This window comes from Lonchura striata, chromosome Z, assembly GCF_050655825.1.
Source record: "Lonchura striata isolate lonStrDom1 chromosome Z, ASM5065582v1, whole genome shotgun sequence".
NCBI lineage: Eukaryota > Metazoa > Chordata > Aves > Passeriformes > Estrildidae > Lonchura > Lonchura striata.
In genome coordinates, this window is record NC_140740.1 from 73,029,727 (window position 1) to 73,049,717 (window position 19,991).

The following is a 19,991-nucleotide window of genomic DNA, read 5'->3' on the forward strand; positions in this document are numbered from 1 at the left end:
TGTGATGAGTGTTTTGGCCAACTTGAGTGCACAACCGTGCGACGGACAAGGACAGCCCACAGTATGGCCAGTAGCAAGTCCATGCCCCAGCCCTTACAAAGTTTGGAAAGTGCCTTTGCAGAAGTGCTTTCAACATTTGGTAGGATGCTAAAAGGGCACCAGCTCTCCTTGCTCCCTGTTTTCTTCATCTTTGGATTGGGATCTGGCTGCCTTAGGCACCAGGTCTAGTAGTGGGTCTTGTAGTTTGGCTTTGAGAATTGTAGTTCAATTTTTGTTTTGTGCTAAATGTTTCTCATCTTCCGGGATCTCTGAAGAATCCCAGGAATATCAGTCCAGGGAGTGTGACGGGCCAATAAGAAGCCAAGAAAATGATGATTTTGGATTTGCAGTATTTAAGAAATAGGAGAAGGGCACAATAGGATGCTAGACCATGCTTAACAGGAGATTGTAAGGAGACACTACAGTGCTAGTCACACCTGATGGTGTTCTTTACCCTCTTTCTGTGTCCTTTGGAAATTGTTAGAGATTTGTTTTATGTTTACAAAATAAATAAAATGCAATACCAACCAACCAAACCACCTCCCCCTGCCTCCCATGAACTTTTTCTTTTTTTCATTTAAGGTAAACATGCTGGAAATATTGAGTGAAAACCAGTATCAGTTGGGATAAATGAATAAAAGAATAAAATTGAAAGCAACAACAACAACAAAAAATTCCCCTTTCAGTATTATGCATGTGTCTTATTGCCAGGCATTGTCATCCTCAGAATCAGCAGCCCTGTACATTTTGGAAAGAGTATAGGAGGTGACAGCTGTATGCTCTTACTGCTGGGCATGTAACAGTGTGAGCAGGGCATGGGTTTTTACACATTTATAGTTCCTTCCTGTTCTTCATAGCTGGTTGGGAAAGATGATGATCACAGGGCCATTTATAAAGCTGCAAAAGTTTCTCTTTTCCATTAAGAAAAGTGACCCAAGCACACAGTTTTTCTTCCAAGAAACTACAGCTTTCCCCCCCCCACCCCCTAAACTTCAGGAAGGAATCATGATGATAATTTTTCAAAATAATTTCCATGATCTCCTCTTTACATTGCCAGCAACATAGTGGTATCTACCTCTTCTATTCTCTTTGCTCTGCCAGTGGTAAAAAACTCCTGGAAACCAAGTTTTGCCAGAGATAAAATTAGTGATGACAAATTTTTAGCAGTTCATTGTGTGACCAGGCATCTACAAAATATTTTTAGTAGAGTCTGCCCTTTAATTTTCATGATTCCACAGAATTCCCCATTTAACCACAGATCAGTTTAAGGAACAGAATGTAATTACCATAATGATCTTTTCTAAATACCGGTAGGCCTGTACTGAAATATGAAGAAAAATCTGGTTTCAGTGTTGCTGTTTTGTTCTTTTCTTTGATTAGATTTCTTCCCATGGTGGGTAAGACTTAAAAGTGGTATTTTTTTTTCTTTCAAGATAGAAAAAATCATGGTCCTGCTGTCTGGAATTCTAGTTTCTGTAAAAATATTTTTTTATCTTTTGTTCCCTTTTTTTTTTTTTCCTGGGATTTTTAGGGCAGAATATTTGTATTTGTAACTGTTTGGAGTCAAGTATGCCTGTTTTGACATTGGAACTATATGAAATAATTTTATGGTTTCTGATAGGTAAGAGTGAAAATCAGTGTGTTAAGTGTTGCCTATTTGAGACAGTTACAGGAATCCTCTGATTCAGGCTGTGCAGATCTTTTCTGTTTGTGGTAATTTTTATATTCTTCTAGCAGCTTTCCATCCTATCTTTGCTTTATGTATGTTTTGAGAGAGGTGGAGTGATCTAGAATAGCATTTCCAGTCCAGGACCTGCTTCAGTTTCTCTCCTTAACATATAAGACTTCGGGCATATCACTTATCTTTTCTCTGCAACTCATTTTTTCCTGAAAGAAAGAGGACTGTAGAGAGCATGGTGATAAAGGGACACTACAGTACTTGGATGATTTGGGATATGAAAATACTCAGACTGGTTGTGACAAAGAAGTTCAGTTTGTGGTAAAGGAAGATTTAAAACCCTTAATTTTTAGTCTTAAGGTAGATGATTTGAAAGTTGCAGAGAGAAACAACAACTGGAGAAAATTGCACAGTTACCCACTGCAGCTTGTGATAGTGACACTTGCACTCTGGGATTTTGGGCTGCAGCTTTGACATCTTTGCGCTGCTTCTTTCACTTTGCAAAATCTTTGCATGGCTCTTTGCACTAGAGATATACCTTGGTACTGCTAGCAACAACCTTTAAACAATATTTAAACATGATAGTAACTTATTTCAGTAAATAAAAATATTCACATTTTTTTAGAGTGTCTATAAACAATGCAGTATTGAAAACTGCAGAATAATTAAGACTGCAGAAGATACAGGAAGTCACATTTTCCTGGGAAAATGTTCAATTTATATTTAATAAATGATAATTAATAAAATGTTTAATTAAAAAGCTAGTGAGAAATCTGGAAGGAGCAGCATTAGCCATTGAAATGAGATTGTTCTTATTGCTTGGAGTTTCCTCCACCCTTGATCTCCTGCGGCATTATAGTTCAAGTTAACCTCAAAAGGGAGAAAGAAATAAAGAAAAATCAACAAGCTACAAACATATGGTTTCTGGCTTCCCACAATTTGTTCTATTCCTCTGCCTAAAATCCCAAACAAATTTGCTCAACAAAATAACCCTCCATAAAGGCACTTTTTAAAAATTGATGTTTAAATTACTTTATTTTTTGGTCTGCCCAGTTACATTTCATGCTAACATAAATGAGCAATCTAGGATGTATCTAATGTCAAGTTACTCTGTAAATGTGAAATTTAGCCCAAAAATCTATTGTGAAGTAAACAGCTGTAGTCTTGAGAGTGCATGCAAGAAAACATTTCTCAGCTCTCTTCCTCCTCAAGAGACAGCCTTCTCTTGAAGTCTTCCCTGAAACACAGAAAATTGGATTTCAGTGAAGTGGGTCTTCGGTGAACTTTTTGGCATCACAGTCTGCCAGTGTGAGTGTAGACTCAATAATCAAGTCATTGGCACAACTTCAGTAAAGTGAGGTCCAAGTCAAACTTTGGTTTGCTTTCATATGCTCCCTGTTCCTGCTCTCACAGGCCTCCATGGAGCTGAAACAGGAAGGCTAATCCCTTAGTCATCATGCTTTTGCAAATAATATCTTATTTTCACCAGGAGGCTTTTCATCAGGTTACTGAACAAAAAAGTGACAAGCTTTCCACCCACATTTGTTCTGTGTTTCCCAGCTAGTCTTTTGATCTGAATAGATACTGGACAAGGAGATCTTTTAGGCAAATTATCTCTGTATGTGTTTTGCTTACTGGCTGTTTCAAGAGTCAGGGCATACTGACCGCTGCCATGTGAAAGTAATATTAATGAGCTTCTTATCCTGAACTGAGCTTGCTTGCTGCCCTAGGCTGACCTTGGTGTTTTATAAAAAGGGTAAAAAAAAGTAAATACCTGACATCAGTCATGAAGCAGACATCAGAAAGGTCTGGGCTGGAGGAATGCTGAGAAATCCTAACAGTGCATGAGTGAAGTGGACAATATGAAGAGTTTGACACAGAACACAAGATGATGCAGTGTCTGTGCCCATGGGTTTTTTAGGACTATGTTGAGTCAGTATTAGGCACAGGTCATGTGCCTAAGTTTTGTAAAAATATTGAGCCCTTCTCTATCCCAGTCTGGTCAGTGTTTTCCAAGGATCTTGGAGTACTAGTACAGTTTGTGCAAAGCTGTTTCTTTTAAATTTGTGAAGGTACACTGCTTTTTAGTTTATCAAAGAAACAAGCCTAAAGTACCACTGCTTACAAACAGCTGCTTTTCAAAAGAGGTGCCTATGGCTAAGACCTCTTTGTAAGCAAATGCATCATTCATTGAATATCACAAACATCATATTTTTATAATTTTTAACAGTGTTATTCTTGTTATATGTTATTCTTTTTCTAAGTGTAGTTGTCATTCCGCTTTCAAAGAAAGCATTAAAAAGGTAGCCTTAACAATTAATTTAGTAATTCACATTACAATTAAAAATGTACCTGCATGATCTTCTCTCAATCTGGATGATTTACTGAACACAGTGATTCCATATGCCTTGTCTAGGAATGATAAGAAGATCCATTTGAAAGTAAATGCAATTAAGCATGAAAACTCTTGGACTGGAAGTCCAGCTTAAAACAATCCAGAAAGCAATGCACACAAACTGCCTCTGCTTTTTCTGCAGCCTGCCATGACTGCAGAGTGTTTCAGTAAACTTGCTGTGTGTCTTAGAACAGTGGTTTTGGAGATGGATAGGGTGCTCTGCTGCTCTCAACAAAGTGTCTGTGAAGACAGCAGCTGTTCTGTGTTCCTTTCCAGGCTAGGGTCCAAAAATTGCACAAATAAGTAAATGAGAAACTGACCCAAATTTCTAATACTGTATTGTTATCTTAAATTTTTCATTATTATTTATGTTATCTATCTACACAAGATCTACAGAAGATCAAGTTGTTACAGTAAGAGAGGTCCCAAATGTGGGTGAGTTCAGCTGTTTGAATGGAAGAGTGAAGAACAGAGCATGAGGTTTGTGGGCTGGTGGTCAGGGCCATTTAATCTCATGTCAGAATGTGGCTAGCTTTGATACCTAAGTCACCCAGGACTATGCTTTTCTGGGAGTGCAAATTCTGCTGCTTTAAACTTGTAGTGGGAGGAAAAGGCTCTGTGATGCTGAATGGTTATGATCCTCCACCCTGTTGAAACCTGTGGCATCATCAGGGTTGGAAGCATGGAAAACAGGCATATTCATTAATGTGTATAAATTATGAAAGGGTAGGTGTCAAGAGGGTGGACCAGGCTCTTTTCAGTGGTGACAGGCACTAGGACAAGAGGCAGTGGGCAGAAACTGATTCACAGGAAGTTCTACCTGAATTTGAGGAAGGATTTTACTGTGTGGGTGACTGTGCACTTTAACAGATTGCCCAGAGGGTGTGGAGTCTCCCTCACTGCAGATACTGGAGAACTATCTGTGCTCAATCCTGTGCCACATGCTCTGGAATGACTCTGCCTGAGCAGGGGGTCTGGACCAGGTGACCATTGTGATCCCTCCCAACCCGACCCATCCTGGGTTTCTGTGATTCTCTTTGCAAGGAAAGCATGCAGTGCAAGAAACTCTGTGTTCTCCCTTCCCCTGCCCTTCCCACCTCTGATCCCCTCTGAGTGATGCAGTGTGGGTGGGTTGCCACAGGGTGCTGGAGAAGGGGATGAAATCCACCAAATACCGCCATAACATTGGGTAGTGATGATGGACAGAGACTGCCTGCCTGGACCATCTGAAATCCACTGCTGAACAGTTAAAATCCCAAACCTCTGTGTTACTTGTGGGAGATCTCTGCTTGCAAAATAAGAAAATAATGGGCCAGTTCCTTAAACAAAACGCCTGAATCTCCTATCAGAAATTTAGCAATAAGGAGGATCATAAGAACAGGTGAAGGAGGTTATCAACTAAGATCTCAAAGATCTGGGCTTGGTCCCTTGTTTCTTTAGTGATTTGTTCATCAGTGATTTGGGAAAGGGAGAGGAAGAGAATAGTGATGTGGCAAAGCTTTTCTAACTATTCCTGTAGAGATTTCCGTAAGAAAGACCCTGGTCTTTACTAGAGAAGAGAAATGGTAAAATTAATGTTTGTGACAAGCTATCTCTCAAGACCTGTGAAGATGTTGACAGGCACAGTCTGCATAGCCATTGCATCATTGTTGTGGGCAAATAAAGTGTTACAGCTGGAGGTTGCTTGGTGCCAGAATCTAGTTGGTAATGTTTTCCTTTTAGTTGTCTTTAATTCATATTTGCTGATTCTTTTTAAGTGTAATATGGGGTAGAGCAGATAGTTTGTGTAGGTGCATTGCCTGATCCTCTCTGTGGGAAGATATGCTCTAGTCAGTAGGAACAGTGGAGTGAAGAAGGTAGGGAAGCATGTGCCTGTGGATCACAGAGACCAGTGGTGAAGTTCATCACTTAACCCTTTCTACACCATTTTATTTAGTCAGATGCTTTGACGTGCTTTGGGAAAGGATTGCAGGCTCTGCTGGGACTGGGACAGAATCAAGCTGGGGGAAATCAATTTAATTGCTGATACCAGGAGGGACTTGTCCCAGAGCAAAGTGAGCAGGGTGTTTTTGGCAGAGCTTTTGTTCAGGTGGCTCTCATTCTACTGGTGTCTAAAAGTGACTCTCTGCATCTCTGTTTGTGGTTGTTAACCACATTTTCCATCCTGTATATGTCCCTTCTCCATCTGGGGAGGGGGTGGTGGCTCAGGGTTGTCCCCTTCTGCTCTGCCTGAGAGAGAGAACTGCCAGCTGTAGTTTAGCAGTGTTTGGGAGAGGCAGCCCACCCACTCGGTACCGTACTGCTGTTAACTGCGTGTGCAGGGAGGCAACAGCGCCCTTGCATGGAGTCTGCAGATGTGGTGACATTCCCTAGCTTCCTTCTGTCTTGCCATGAACCACAGGAATGGTCTGACAAATAGACAATACACTCTACTATCTCTGAAAAACATTTAGATTTTATAAATGTATTTAGGTAAGCACTGGTTGAAAAAATTTGAGGCATTACATTATTTATCAAAAGTGTTAGCCCTAGATAATGCACATAAACCCCCACAGTTGTTCTTTATCTTCCCATCTGTACCTTGGTATATATAATGAAAAATATTTTGTCAGTGAAATAAGAGGTTAATGTTTTCCAGCTAAAAGCACCTTTTATCTCATAAGCAGCTAGATGCCTGCAGTAGCTGCCTGCAAATGCCACTACTTTGGAAGGAAGGAGTGGCAGGTGAAAAGTGGGTTGGATCACCCTACGAAGTGCAAAAAACAAAATATTCTTAGTCAAAGAATGTAGGGCAAAGCCCTTCTTTGTGGCAAAGAACAGCATGACATCTTTCATGGCTGCATAAAGGAGTTTTACAAATAAGAAAAAAGAAGCCTTTCACAAGGCCCAAACAGAGCAAGTAATGTGAGTGATATTCAATTAACCCTTCAAAAGTAGGGGTTAAGGTTGATAATTTATCTGCACTTTGAGACTGGGATTGACAAATTCCTGTGCCAAGATCCTATTCAGGAGAGGTTGCAGTTTGCAGGTGAAAAGCCTAAGAACTTGGATAAAAAAGAGATTATAAACAGCAGGAGTGCATAATCAGGGTTTATCACTGCAGAAATTTAGTTGCTGGATTCTCTGAGAATTATGTAATAGGGTTGCTGTTGAAAAATTATGTAACAATCTTAATTACTCATTTTTGTTAGAATGTTAAATGAACGTGGCTTGTTTAAGGAAGGGAGGACAGGCAATAACTGAGCAGTCAGTGCAAACATTTATGTAGGGTACAGAGGTCATTCAGGAAAGTAAATGTCTCGGCATGTAAAATATTTTAATTCCATTAAATACATTGGCTTCATTTCCTCATGGTGAGTGTTTTGTTCAGCTCTAGTTATCCCTCCCTGAACTAAACAGAAGTCCAGAAAGACCAATGAGAATAAGTTCTTTTAGATAAATCTATAAGTGAAAAAAAAGCCAAATTTGCAGAAAATATTCATAAATTGAGGTATAATAGAAGTAAGCAAATGTTACTATTTCTCATAAAATAGAACAAGGGAATAATTGCTGAAATTGAAAGGTGAGCAATTTTACAACAGCTCTCTACATTTAAGCTGCCCTTTGTCCATGGAGCACTGCCATTTGTGCATGTCTGAAATGAAAATTTTAATTATGGTTGGCATTAAATATATCCAGTGAGCCAGACAGCACACTTGTGTAGGGAAAATTACTGTGTAGAGGGGAAATTCCTGTTGGAGTATTTGGGAAGGTATCAAGCTTTCCTTGATATGCTCTGTCCTATCCATTTCTCAAACCATGGCCATGCTGGGAGGCAGGCAAGTGCCCTGGGTAGTGTGCAGGTGGGAAGGAGTACATCAGTGCCTGTGTTTCTGTATGCCCATGAGATTTATCAGTGCAATTTGAGCCTGACATTCCAAGGAGTGGAGATATTTTTAAGTGGATGCTTAAACTATGGATTTATATCCTCCCTGAATTTTCCATTGTCTGTTGTTATTCCCGAGGGCTGTTAATTATACATATAAATCAAAAAAAGTCTCTGTGAGTGTCTAATATTTAAAGTGAAAGTCTAAGGCTTCCAGTGTCTGGGGTGAATTATTCTTTTCAGGCCTAACAAAGCTGGCAGAGCATCAGTTAAGGGAAGGGCAGAACAATGATGTGTTTCAACTGTGTTTTATGTAATTTGTGCACTTTATGAAGGACTTGTATAATTATTTTATCTCTGAAAATATGATGAATATTTTTCTAATGGGTTTTGAATTAAATTTGCATTTGAATTGCATTATTTCCTTCAACAAATACATTGTTATCTCTGACTGAAATGTGGATCAAAGAATCACTTGAAACATAATACAGAAGTGGCGCTGCAGACCCTAGCAGCCTGAAAAATAATTGAAGTGAAGTAAGGAATGTTAACAAGCTCAAATGTCATCATCTTCCAAAACCTGACATTTAAGCTGATCCACATTCCCTCTCCTCCTTTATGTGGAATACAAAACCACATACATTGTGGGGTAACTAAAAGAAATGTTTGCTGGAGTTAGTTAAGAAACAGTGGACATGTTATTTTTGTATTAGCTCTTGTATAGCCACATATAAGCCTGCCTGGAAAAAAAAAATGTAGTTTGTGTAGTGTAAAGATGTTGGGGGAAGGGATAATGAGCTCCTACTGAATACTAATTGCCTATGAGTTGTTCAGGGAGACTGTATAAGAATGGAAGATTTGTTGTAAATTAGTCACTAGCTCTATTGTGCATTGCAGTGAGGTTAGACCAGAGCTGTAAAGGTGCCAGCTCTACAAAATCCTGATGATTCACTGTCTAACTTGGTGACTGTGTGAAGAAGAAATTACTGTGCAGACTAAATATTATTGGAAAAATGCTTCTCTAATGACAGTGTAATCTTTCTTCATGACACTTAAGCTTTAAGCTCATTTGGGATAGAAAGATGGGAGTAACAGATATTGAGTGAGTTATCACTGCTTTTCCAGCTGCAACATCCCAAGGTCTGCCAAAATTATAAATGCTGAGAGAAGGGGTATTGCTCTGGAGTGATATAGAGCCCAGAAGATTGATTAGTCCTCATAGCTTGGTGTTCATCTTTGACTTCCTTAGTTCCAGCATTTTACCTGACTTTAATTTGAGATCTTCTAATCCCCTTTGTTTTAACACGGGAACAAAGCTTTGCAATAGTTTATTTGCTTTTGAGAACTATTTTCTCATTCCTTACCCAGCTCCTATTGTTTTCATTTGCATCAAAATGGAAAGGTGAGTTAATGATTCATTGGCACACAGCGACCTTTCAAATAGCTCTGGACCACGATGCAGCAGCTCAGCTCGAAGCTCTCATACTTCAGCCCTCTTCCTTCTGCTTTAATATTTGCAGCCTGATCTGTCTACATGCCTGGATGCCTGAAGAGACCAAACATTTACAGCTTCTCCCTCCCCTGTGTTTAGTGGGCAATTTGATCCCTCTTCGTCCATTCGTTTATTCCACATTACTCTTAGGCTTGACTTGCTATTGAGAAAAACAAAGTGAAACTTTGGGAATTTGCTCTCTATTGATTTAGTACAAAAATGGACTCAGACTCTGATTCACCTTTTAATTACTCTTGGCCTTCCTTACCTAAAATGAGGATTCGAAGAAGGGCATCCAAACCAGGTAGAAAAAGCTATTTTCTTTTAAATAACTCTTACTTTACAGCTCTGCCTCCTTTTCATTTTCGGCTTCTGTGAAGGTCACTCTATAAACAGCTTGTGTGAGGTAGATTTTCTTTCTATCAAAAGTCCATCTCAGTGTTTTTTATGACTTTTTAGATAATGGAGTTGGAATTCTTTAAGCAAAAAGAAAGTATTTTTTTCACCAGATAATGTACTGTTCTTTACAATTGTTTTTATTTCTTTACTCTCTCAAGCCTTTTGTTTTTCCTTCTTGATGTATGTATAGCTCTCACTGAACAACTCTGACACCCATGGAATGACAGCAGCTGAAGAAGTTCTGCTGGTTGCAGTTATTTTCATTTAGGGAGAATTTGGTAATTCAGTTATGCCTCAACAGCTAACAGGTTTCTGGATTTTTTTTTTTTTTAATTTTGAGAAAAATCATACCAGAATGAAGAGAAAAATGAAATGGATCATTTGCTTTCTTTGCACACTTAGACATTATCCTTCTTTGTGGAGGTAGGGATTATAAATGCTGTCAGTATGAGAAAGGGGGGGTTTAAGGAGGCTGAAAGACAGTGACTGGCAAGTATATGTAAGGAAGAACTATGACTGGAAGTTTTAATGACTAAAGAAAAAATTTTACTACATATAAAAGGAAAAGAATAAAGACAAAGAATGGAAAAAAAAATATGATTTCTGCTTCCTTTCACAGAATTGGGAGGGTTTTTTTGTGTTTCAGAAAGGGAAAAAACAAATTGGAGATGCATCAGTATCATTAAATACAGTAAGCCAAGAAAATAATTTTTACATAGACTGAGACCCAGTTTAGAGTGGAAAATGTGTACAGAATGCATGTTTTAATGTGCAACTTTTTTTTTTTCTTCAACTTTTTCTTTCTTTTCATGAGGAAATCCAGTATTTCTCAACTGCACAGGAGTTTCTGCAGTGTGCATGAACACACATGCAATTTGCAGAGATGAAATGAGTTGCAAGTTTTGCAGTATGTGTTTACTCCATCTCAAAGGAGGACTCATTTTATCTGTAAATGCTGCAGCTGTGCACTTATCCTTCATTCACTTTTGTTTAGACAGGTCTTTTTTAAAGCACTTGATTCAGATGTGATGTTTGTATGTTACAGCATTGCACCTTATTTTCCAACCATTTTAGTAATATGTGGCTTGTACACACAGCTGACCTTGCTGGGTGCTGGTGGGGTTGTTGGAGGAAGAAGGTGCTTTTGGGTACCTGTGCATAGTTCAGTGGTAAAGTTCAAGGGTTCATTTGTGCTTGGCCGATTGAAATTCTGTGTGTTGATGTGGTGGGAGAAGTGCCTGTGCAAGGGGAGAGCAGGTTCATGACCTAAGCCCGTGATCTATGTTTTTTTTCTGCAAGTGTTTGAACATGACCAGTTGATCCTGGCATGCAGGTGTGGGGCACCTAGCTCGTGGCTGTATTTCATTCCTACAGAGGCTCAGGTCTCAGTGAACAAGAGACTTGCAGTGCCTGGCAGGAAACAGTGCAGGGTTCTTCCAGGCACTTCACAAATCATGTTTCTGTGCTGGGTGTTCCAGCTGTTCTGGACCATGAAATTTCAACTGCTACCCTTCCCCTCTGAAACATCAGGCTGTTGGTATCCTGACCTAGGGCTGCTTCTCTTGGGATGCCAGGGAGCTGTGCAGACTGTTTCACTCTTTGGAATGGAGAGTCAAAGTTATCACACACCACTCCCCACCATGTACACCAGTGTTTTCACATTTTAAGGCCCAGAGTTTCATTGCTGCTCCTTTCAGACTCTGTGTGCAGCCCTTGCCCTTCCCCTGAACTCCTGGAGTCTGCCAGGAGCCAAGTGCAGACTTCTCTCCTTTGGGACATGCATTGCAGATTGTCCCCTGTATGGAAGCTGCTGGCCATGGAATATTTAAAGGTTATTTAGGCTATACAGAAAATGTGATCATGACTCTGTCTTAGTGATTTGACTGGGGAGAGGATCTAGGATATTTTCCTTGTTGCAAGACACCAAATGAATTTATTTTGTTATTTTATGTGAAATTGCCACCAGCCATAGTCCTTACTCTGCACAGTCCTACCTGCTCAGAGACAGTGATTCTCTCAGCCTTTTTGTGAGCTTTAAAAACTTTCAGGGGTGCTGAAATATCTGTCTCTGATTAGTCTGTCCTGCTGCACTGGGAGGTGGGAGTTACACACTGAGTCCACTCATGCAGAGGTGTGAAGTGAAGCCAAACATCCCATATCATGGGAAAATGTTAAGTGGTGTTTTTGTGGTTTTGGTGGTTTTGTTTGTTTGTTTGTTTTGTATACTGTTTTATAAAATGAGACACCAACTTATTTCTGTTGGTATATTCATTTGTGTAGTAGGTAAGGTGCCTTCTTCAGGGAGGGAGTCAGAACTGTGAATTTCACGTTGAAAACCGATGCTTTCTTACCAGTCACATTTAGGTGACCAAGACCAAAGTCAGATTGACAAGTGATTTTATTCTTATTGGCTCATTTAGGACTACATCTTGAACATGTTGGCATTATTTTACAGCATGTATATGCCTAATCCCTCTTGTTTAGTGTAACACAGTGCTTTAGTTTCCACTTTGTAGATTTAAGACAGTTAAATGTCCTTCTACGACAATAGCACTTCAAAGCCTACCTAATTTACCCTCCATGTAGGCTTACTCTCAAGTACTTGCTTAATTCTGCTGTCAGGAGAAGTGCTGTCTGAATGAAGGCCTAAGAAACCTCAGTTAAGGGTGCAGTTCTCCCCTTGAAACTGTATGATTCATGTCTATAGATATGCATGTTGTTTCAGTTGGACTCATACTAGGAACTTCTTTCTTAAAATTCATGTGACTTGTTTTTAGAGCAGTATATCTGCAGTCCTGCATGACCCATGCACTTAGCTGTCTGTATTTTTCACTGACTTCCAATTATACATTAACCCCTGCTCAGATTGCTGGGGGTAAATGTGATGAACTGTCTGAAAACTATTCATTGTAAGCTGTAATTTCTTTCCTTGCTCTTGGCTTGGTCATGTTGATGTATTTATCTACTTTTTTGCTGTGTGTTCTCCCATGAAACTAGTTAAGTTTTGATTTTTGTGGAAAAAAAAAATCAGTGTTATGTTCTTGCTATTTTCTGACACAGGCCATTCAAGGCTATATATTTTCCTTCACCAACGTAAAACGTGGTTTTAATTACTGCTATGATGGTAATGTGTATTTTTAAAGTAATAGTATTTGTATAAGCTTTGTGGATGGCAAAATACCCAGATCTTGTGGTATTACTCTAAAATATTAGAGAAGATGTGGAGAACTTGTGTCTAGTTAGTCTTTGATCAAGGTCTTTTATTTTACCCATGTTTGGAGATTATTCTTCCCAGCATGACACCAAATAACACATACATCTGTCTTGACTGTTTATCAGGGGGATGGCGGAGAGCCACAGGGTCTTCTAAAGAAGGCATGTCTTTATTCTTTATCTGTGATCACAGTATAGAGCCAGTGGGTGTTCAGTTCTGGCAGAAGGATTAGCTTGTTGAGCTGTGCTTGCTATGTTGCTTCAGTAGCAAAGCTAATTCTCCTCTGTTCTATTCATGTCATTTTTACTTTAATAAGCATCTTGAATTCCATTTCCAATGCCATACAGAACCTAAACTCTTCTGGGGACACCTTTGCCAGTTTGCTCTGGCACTGCTGTCTTTTACTGAATTTTTGCATCTTTTGCAAAATTTTGCAATTTTGAATGCCCAGGGGAGATTTTTTAGGCATTTTATTTGAAAATGAGTTTTGTTGATACTCTTAATCTTTCAGGCAAGTGTAGCCTTGCTGCATAATACTGCTGGTGCCTAGTACACTGAGCTGTTGCCTGCTGCCATGTTCACCTGGAGGGAAAGGTCTGCTGATGGTCCCTGTAAGATCAAGAGCACATGTACAAAGAGGCTGTTAGTGAAGCTGTAGGAGTGCAGTGTATGATTTGGACATTTGCAATGACTTTGTCACTTTTTAAACTATGTGGGCCTTTCTGGTGGAAATAAGTTACTAGTACAGTAAATGTGTAATTAATATTGCTCTCCCCCACATTCAGCAAGGCTTTAAACTTCTCATGTTGCAAGGTTAGTTTGATGTTGTCATTCCTTCACATTTTGAAATTGAGGGGGCAAGGGGATAGAGTGGGAGTAAAGAGGTACAGTGGGGTCATAGCTCCATCGCACTCAATGATCGCAAAGGTTTTTTCTAATATACATAATTCTATAATTCTATGAAGCCAGAAACAATTTGTTACCATTTAAAATGCCAATGAATATTTAGCCATCTCACATTTAACCACAGGTTAACTGGTGCATCTCCAGGAAAACATATGGAATTTAATTAAGATAATTAATAAGGGTTTACAGACTGAAGATACTGCAGGTAGCATATTGTGCTATAGTTTGTACTTGCAGCATCTTTCTCCAGAATTTGTTACTTAGTTTTTTACTCTTATACAGAATTTAAAAGAAGTATCATGTTATTAGAAGGGGGATTTGGGTTCTTTCTGGCTTGGCATGTTGCAGTCCACTAAGTGATTGTGAAGACCCCATGTGACATCCCACCCTGAAGGGGAAGAAATCACCCAAAATGCTCATAGATCCTCATGGTCAAAATGAATGGCAGAAGTCAGAAAGCCCGCAAAAGCTTATACAATTTTAGTAGTAGATTACAACATGGTATGGAAATTGTTATAAGGCAGTTCCTGATGACCTCCTATAGGGCACACAGCTGTGGGTTTTGGGTGTAAAGAGATGGGTTGAAAGGGAAGCGAGAGAAAGGGAAATGTATTAAAGAGGAGGAGAGAGAAAGAAAAGGGGATCACCAGTCCTGGCTTCAGTGTCAATCCAACTAGTGGGGTGTCCAGAGTCCTGGGGCTCATGTACAGTTCAGCTTTGGAGGAGTATGTTTATTTACATAATTTTTTTCACAGCCAGGAGCTAAGTTTCTTGCTTTCTACACAAATGAGTTATCATGTACAGTCCATTTTTCTAGACCTTTCTGGAACTGGGTAAGTGGCCTTTGGGGGTCTTAGGTTGTCTTGATCTCTCCGCTACAGTCCATGTCTACTTCTTTACCTCATTCCTGCACTTGAGCTGTATTGTGTTGTGCTTATCTCCAGGATCCAGAAGAAGGGTATTTGTCTCAGAAAAGTGCTGCCCTACCTCTTGAGCCACATCCTGTTCCTTATCACAGCATGTTATTACGGACAATCTTTGTCTGGCTCCACAGCTGTCTGTCTATTGGTGTTTGAGGCATACACATCAGCCCCCTATCTTTGAGGTTTCTGCACCCCAGCAGTGGGGACTATTGCTGAAGTCAAGAAATGGACTTCTTAGGCTCAGGTTTACACTGTAATGTGGGAATCCCTAATGTCTGGGCTGTTTTTCATGGCTATGTGTTGAACCTTTGCCAGCCTAGCACTGGAGATGTACACCACCCTTGCCCATTGTACCCAGTGGGTTTATTTATGAGAGGGAATGAAGGCTGGGGAAGGCATTAAGCATACAAGAAGAAATGGAGACTCTGACACTTTTTTGCCTAGTTGTTGGTTTAGGACCAAACCTTAGAAAGCTTTATTGCCACAAGAAAGTACTGTCAATTTTGCCAAATCACATTTCCATATGATGTGAGCTGCCAGAATTTGATGAGCTGCTGTAGAAAACAATGCTTTTATATTATTTATAAACAAAGGATTTGGGATCTTGTCAGACATGAGGAAATTGTTTGCAGCTTTAGCAGTTCTCAATGTGAGAGTCACTAAAATCATGTTAAAATACTTGCATTGACGGAGAAACAAAATGAGATGTGTAAGGATGTTTAGTGGTATGAAATCCCCCAAGGCTTGCCAGGACTTAAAACCAAATATTCATAGTGTGCCATTTCCAAATAGGAATTTCCATTTTTCTCTAAGTATAGAGGTTACTTGTTTTGGTATGTTTGGGGGGATAGCCCTGGGGTGTCCCTGGGGGACCCCTCAAGCTGTGAGTTTGCTGCAGCAGCAGGAGGCAAGGAGGTTCCACACGGCTTCAGAGGGTGCTCATTAGATGAGGGTTTATTGGGGGTCCCACCCCCGGAAAGCAGCATGGTTTCTGAGGGAGGGAGGGGGAAAGGGAAGGTGGAGACAGGGGCCAGGAAAGCACTGGCCAAGAGAACCGGCCAGGAGAGAGAGCCTGGTCCCTCCGGCACACTTAACAGGGGGATTCAAAGTGGGTGCGGGACAAACTTTGGGCCAGTGGGATTACAGACACAGGATACTTCAGGGGAGGATTACAGGCTTGGAATAAGGGGTGAGACAGAGCATACCATTTAACTAAAATGTAACACCACAGTTACTGTTCTTAGGCTTTATGAGATAGAATCTTAAAATTAAATAAAAGCTATAGTGTATTATTGCAGATTTGGCAGTGGTCTAGGACTATTTTTTCAAAGCAACAAATGCACCAGACCTTAGCAAGTGTTGTTTCTAATCCAGTTGTATTATTTCATTATGAATTTTCTTGGATTCTAATTCCTATAAGCATCTTGGTTGGGTTTGAGCAACTTGATCTAATGAAAGATGTCCCTGGGCATGGCTGGGAAAGTTGGACTAGATAACCTTTAAACTTCTCTTTCAACCCAAACCATGCTATATGGTTCTGTGACCTTCCAAAGCAGTTGTGTTGCTATACTAATTTAATGTGAGGAAAGTCTTTAGTGGTATCTTTTCCTTCACACTTCCGTAGAAAATAAATTTCTGATGCAGCATAAAGAAATATTTAAAAAATAATATTCAATAACAGACAAACTCAAATTAAATTTATCGAGTGGTTTGATTTTGGATATTTTGCTGGGTACAGTAGTTTCCTCTTTCACATCATTCTTATGCTAGTGTGTCTCCATTCACTTCCAGTGGCAATGCTTGACTTACAGCATTTTAAGGAAAACTGCATTATGATTGTGATTTTTTCTTAGCCTATTTTCATTCCGTCTACAACAAGCCTGGTTTTGTGCTTTGTTAAGTTTTGCTTGTTTTACATTCAGAAGATAACCCAGCTCAAATGCTGGACTGGCACATGCTCTTCATTCTTGTAGCCAGTTTTAAGAGAAGTGGGCCTGCGGGACAAGATTTCTGCTGCATAAAATACACAGCTCTTCCAGCTTTTTAAATTATTTGTAGTCATGAGCACACTTTTGAAAACAAAATTCTGGATTTCTGTTAATGATCTCCAGTGAAATGGGTCAAAAGCAGATCAGATGCAGTATTCTTCCTAAACATCCTCTTCATGGATCAAGTCTTGCTTGATTGCTGACACTCTTTAAAGGCAGTATTAATGGTATTTATATCTCTTTTGCAATTTTATTGTTGGTTTTTTGTTTTGATTTGGCTTTTTTTTGTTTGGTTGGTTTTGTTTTAAGAACAATAATCTGATTTATTGGTTGAAGATTAGTATTTATGTGGCTGCCAGTAAGTAGAATGCTTTAGGAGAGTCATTATTTGACAGCAATTGAACTATATTTCATTTATTTAATGTATCAGATGTCTGGTATTTAATGTATAGGCAGAATCATGCATAGTTTTTCCCAGCCCATAAATCTTGTCCTGTGTTCTGCAACCACAAATCTCTGCAAAGTTCTGCTTAGGTGGAAAATAGAAGCTTTTGCTAACCAAGACACAGTAACATTTATTTTTTATTTATATGAATGATTCTGTGGTACCCTTGACAGTCTTGTCAGCTACAGGCTTCCTGGAACATATAGCAAATATTGAGCAGTTATGAAATGAGCATATTCTGGTACAGTCACACAAATATTACTCAAATTGTAATGCTAAGATTTGGTTCTTAATACTTTGCCATTTTATGGTGGTATATATACATGAGAAGGAAATGGTTTGAGACTTAATGTAAAATTTCCCATACTTTTTATTTTCCAGAGCACAGACACTCTACCCTTGATGTTCTTAGGAAATTGAAGTCTACCCCTACTTTCTTTGCTGCAACCAGACTTTCTCCCATGCTGAGTGGAAGTGATGAAGTATATGCAAACTGCATGGTAGTAGACCAAGTAAGCTTATATTTGAACTTCTGGCTATTTTTTCTTCATCTTCTGTTAATTTAGTTGCATGATAGTAGGATCTTCTGGACCTGTCAGCAGTGCTATCAATTTATAAAATTCTAAACTAAAACCGGTAATACTGTACTCTTCTCAGCTATATTTTGTAACCTTTTTATGAGGTCTCTTTTAACAGATTCAGTCAATTATAGGAATTACTCTCCTTAGCCTACAGGAAGACCTCTAAGGCAGGCAGTCTCTTCTATGTTGGTAAGCTAAACAGCATGTGCTTCTTTAGAGTATTACTTGTTTGTGTGCATTTCAGATTTCTGAATTTTATGTACATTCACAATTCAGATGAGCTTGCTGAATAATTTCAGAAGTTAATTATAAGTTAACAGTGAGGCTTACAAGCTCAACAAAAACAAGATATTGATGAAAATGTGAAGCTGGTGTCCTACTGCTGTCAAGGAACTTCTGATATTGGAGATCCTCACCTGTATTCCTGTCTCTGATTTTTCAGCAACACTGGAGATGACCTAAAGTGTCATTTTACCTCACTGGGTTGTACCTGGAATCATCCCTCATTGGTCACACTCAGATACCATAATGTAGACCATGGGCATGAGTCTGACTAGTCACAACTTGTGTGTAGTGTCTGGGTCTAGCTAAAGAGATGCCAGATTCTGGTATTGTGTACCTATTTTTCAGTGATGCTTTAAGATATTTATTTATTTGTAACCTGCTTTGAGCTTGCCTTGTTACCTGCCTCCCCCTTGCCTAAATGTTGAAATATAGGAGTAGGAAATTATCAGATAATGTTAGAAGTCTAATATTTTGCAAGTGTGATTTCTTTCCCCCTTTCTTTGCCTCCTCCCCATCCCTACTCCATTCCCTGAAACACTTCACTGACTGTATTTGCTGCAGATCCAGTTCATGTGACCTCTGAGATGGAAGTTTAAGTCAGAAGCTGAGTGTGTTCAAAATGTACAGAAGAGATGTAATATATATTACAGATGAATGTATGTAATAATGACGCACGAGTGAGCAGCTGTCAGGGGACTAAAAAGTGTAGTCTTTGAACTCTTGATTTGAACAATATCGAGGTTGGAAGGACAGAGCTGCAGAACTGCATCTCCATTACAGATGGAGATGTTACCCAAGTGTATTGCTCAGGGGGCCTCCAGCTTGGGTAGCTAACCTTTGCTCACTATGTGGCCACATTCTACTTTTTAAAATTGCTGACTGGGGCCAAATCCTCCCTTAAGCACCACTCAGCAGGAGCCAGAGTGGCTGCTGGAGAAGGTCCCTCTGGTGCTGAAGAGGAACACTGCCCAGACAGGAATAACTTTTCAGGGAGGAACAGCTGCATAAGACCTTGGAAAAGCATTTTACCTCTGTGCATGTCATGTGCACAGCACAACAGAAGTATTTCCAGACTTGTATGCACTGTATCTTTGAATGCAGATGTGGGCTGCTATAAAAATGCCATCAGTTCTTGTCTTTTACTAAGAGAAGCATAATTAAGATGGGGATGAAAGCACATCTCAAGAGGAACTGGGAAAGAGGAAGTCAGCAATCAGAAACACCAGGGCTTTGTAAATGCTTGCAATCTTTCCTTTGTTCTTGCTTTCATACAGGTGCTTTTTGGAGATTGATTGTTTTAACTGGCAATGTGACTTTTCAGTATTATTCAGTATCTAATTACATGTCCGTTGCCTCTAGCTAAAAGACTAACAGTGAGCTGAATTTTAGTATCTTCTGCAGCGTCAACGGGAAATTATTTTTGACTAGAGTCTAAATCCTGATCCCTGTACCTGAGAAAATAGAATTTCAAATCCATTCCTGTCTTTGTGCAAAAAGAGAAGTGCTTCAGGCCCTGAATTGCTTAATGGCAAAAAATAAGAGTAATTTCCCTTCCTCCACTCGAGAAACTCTGTTCCAGGTCATGTATATTTATCTCAAAGCTTAGGAAAGTGGTGCTGACAAACTAAAAGTGCATGATGTGTAGGCTGATTTTTCCAAATTAAATTGCAGTTCTCTTCCATATGTCACCCACACTAATGAATTATGCATTTTTTTTGCTCAGCTTAAGGGTATTATTTAATGAAATCTATAAATATTTTTATCAATACATTTAATAAAAG

At 39.4% G+C, this 19,991-nt stretch overlaps 1 protein-coding gene across 28 annotated transcripts in view; it reads left to right on the plus strand.

Moving 5' to 3' along the window:
* The window catches only part of ARHGEF28 (Rho guanine nucleotide exchange factor 28), a 119,878-nt gene that overhangs the window by 47,772 nt on the left and 52,115 nt on the right, over nucleotides 1–19,991 (plus strand). For 22 of the 28 annotated variants that reach the window (XM_085567537.1, XM_085567544.1, XM_085567538.1 and 19 more), the window contains one exon: nucleotides 17,726–17,856. In XM_085567537.1, the coding sequence (XP_085423663.1) occupies nucleotides 17,806–17,856 (51 nt within the window). In that variant the 5' untranslated portion in view covers nucleotides 17,726–17,805. Of the gene's footprint in view, nucleotides 1–5,913; nucleotides 7,017–7,036; nucleotides 9,774–17,725; nucleotides 17,857–17,909; nucleotides 18,115–19,991 lie in introns of those variants that run through there. The other 6 variants (XM_085567536.1, XM_085567534.1, XM_085567542.1 and 3 more) reach the window with 5 other exon arrangements.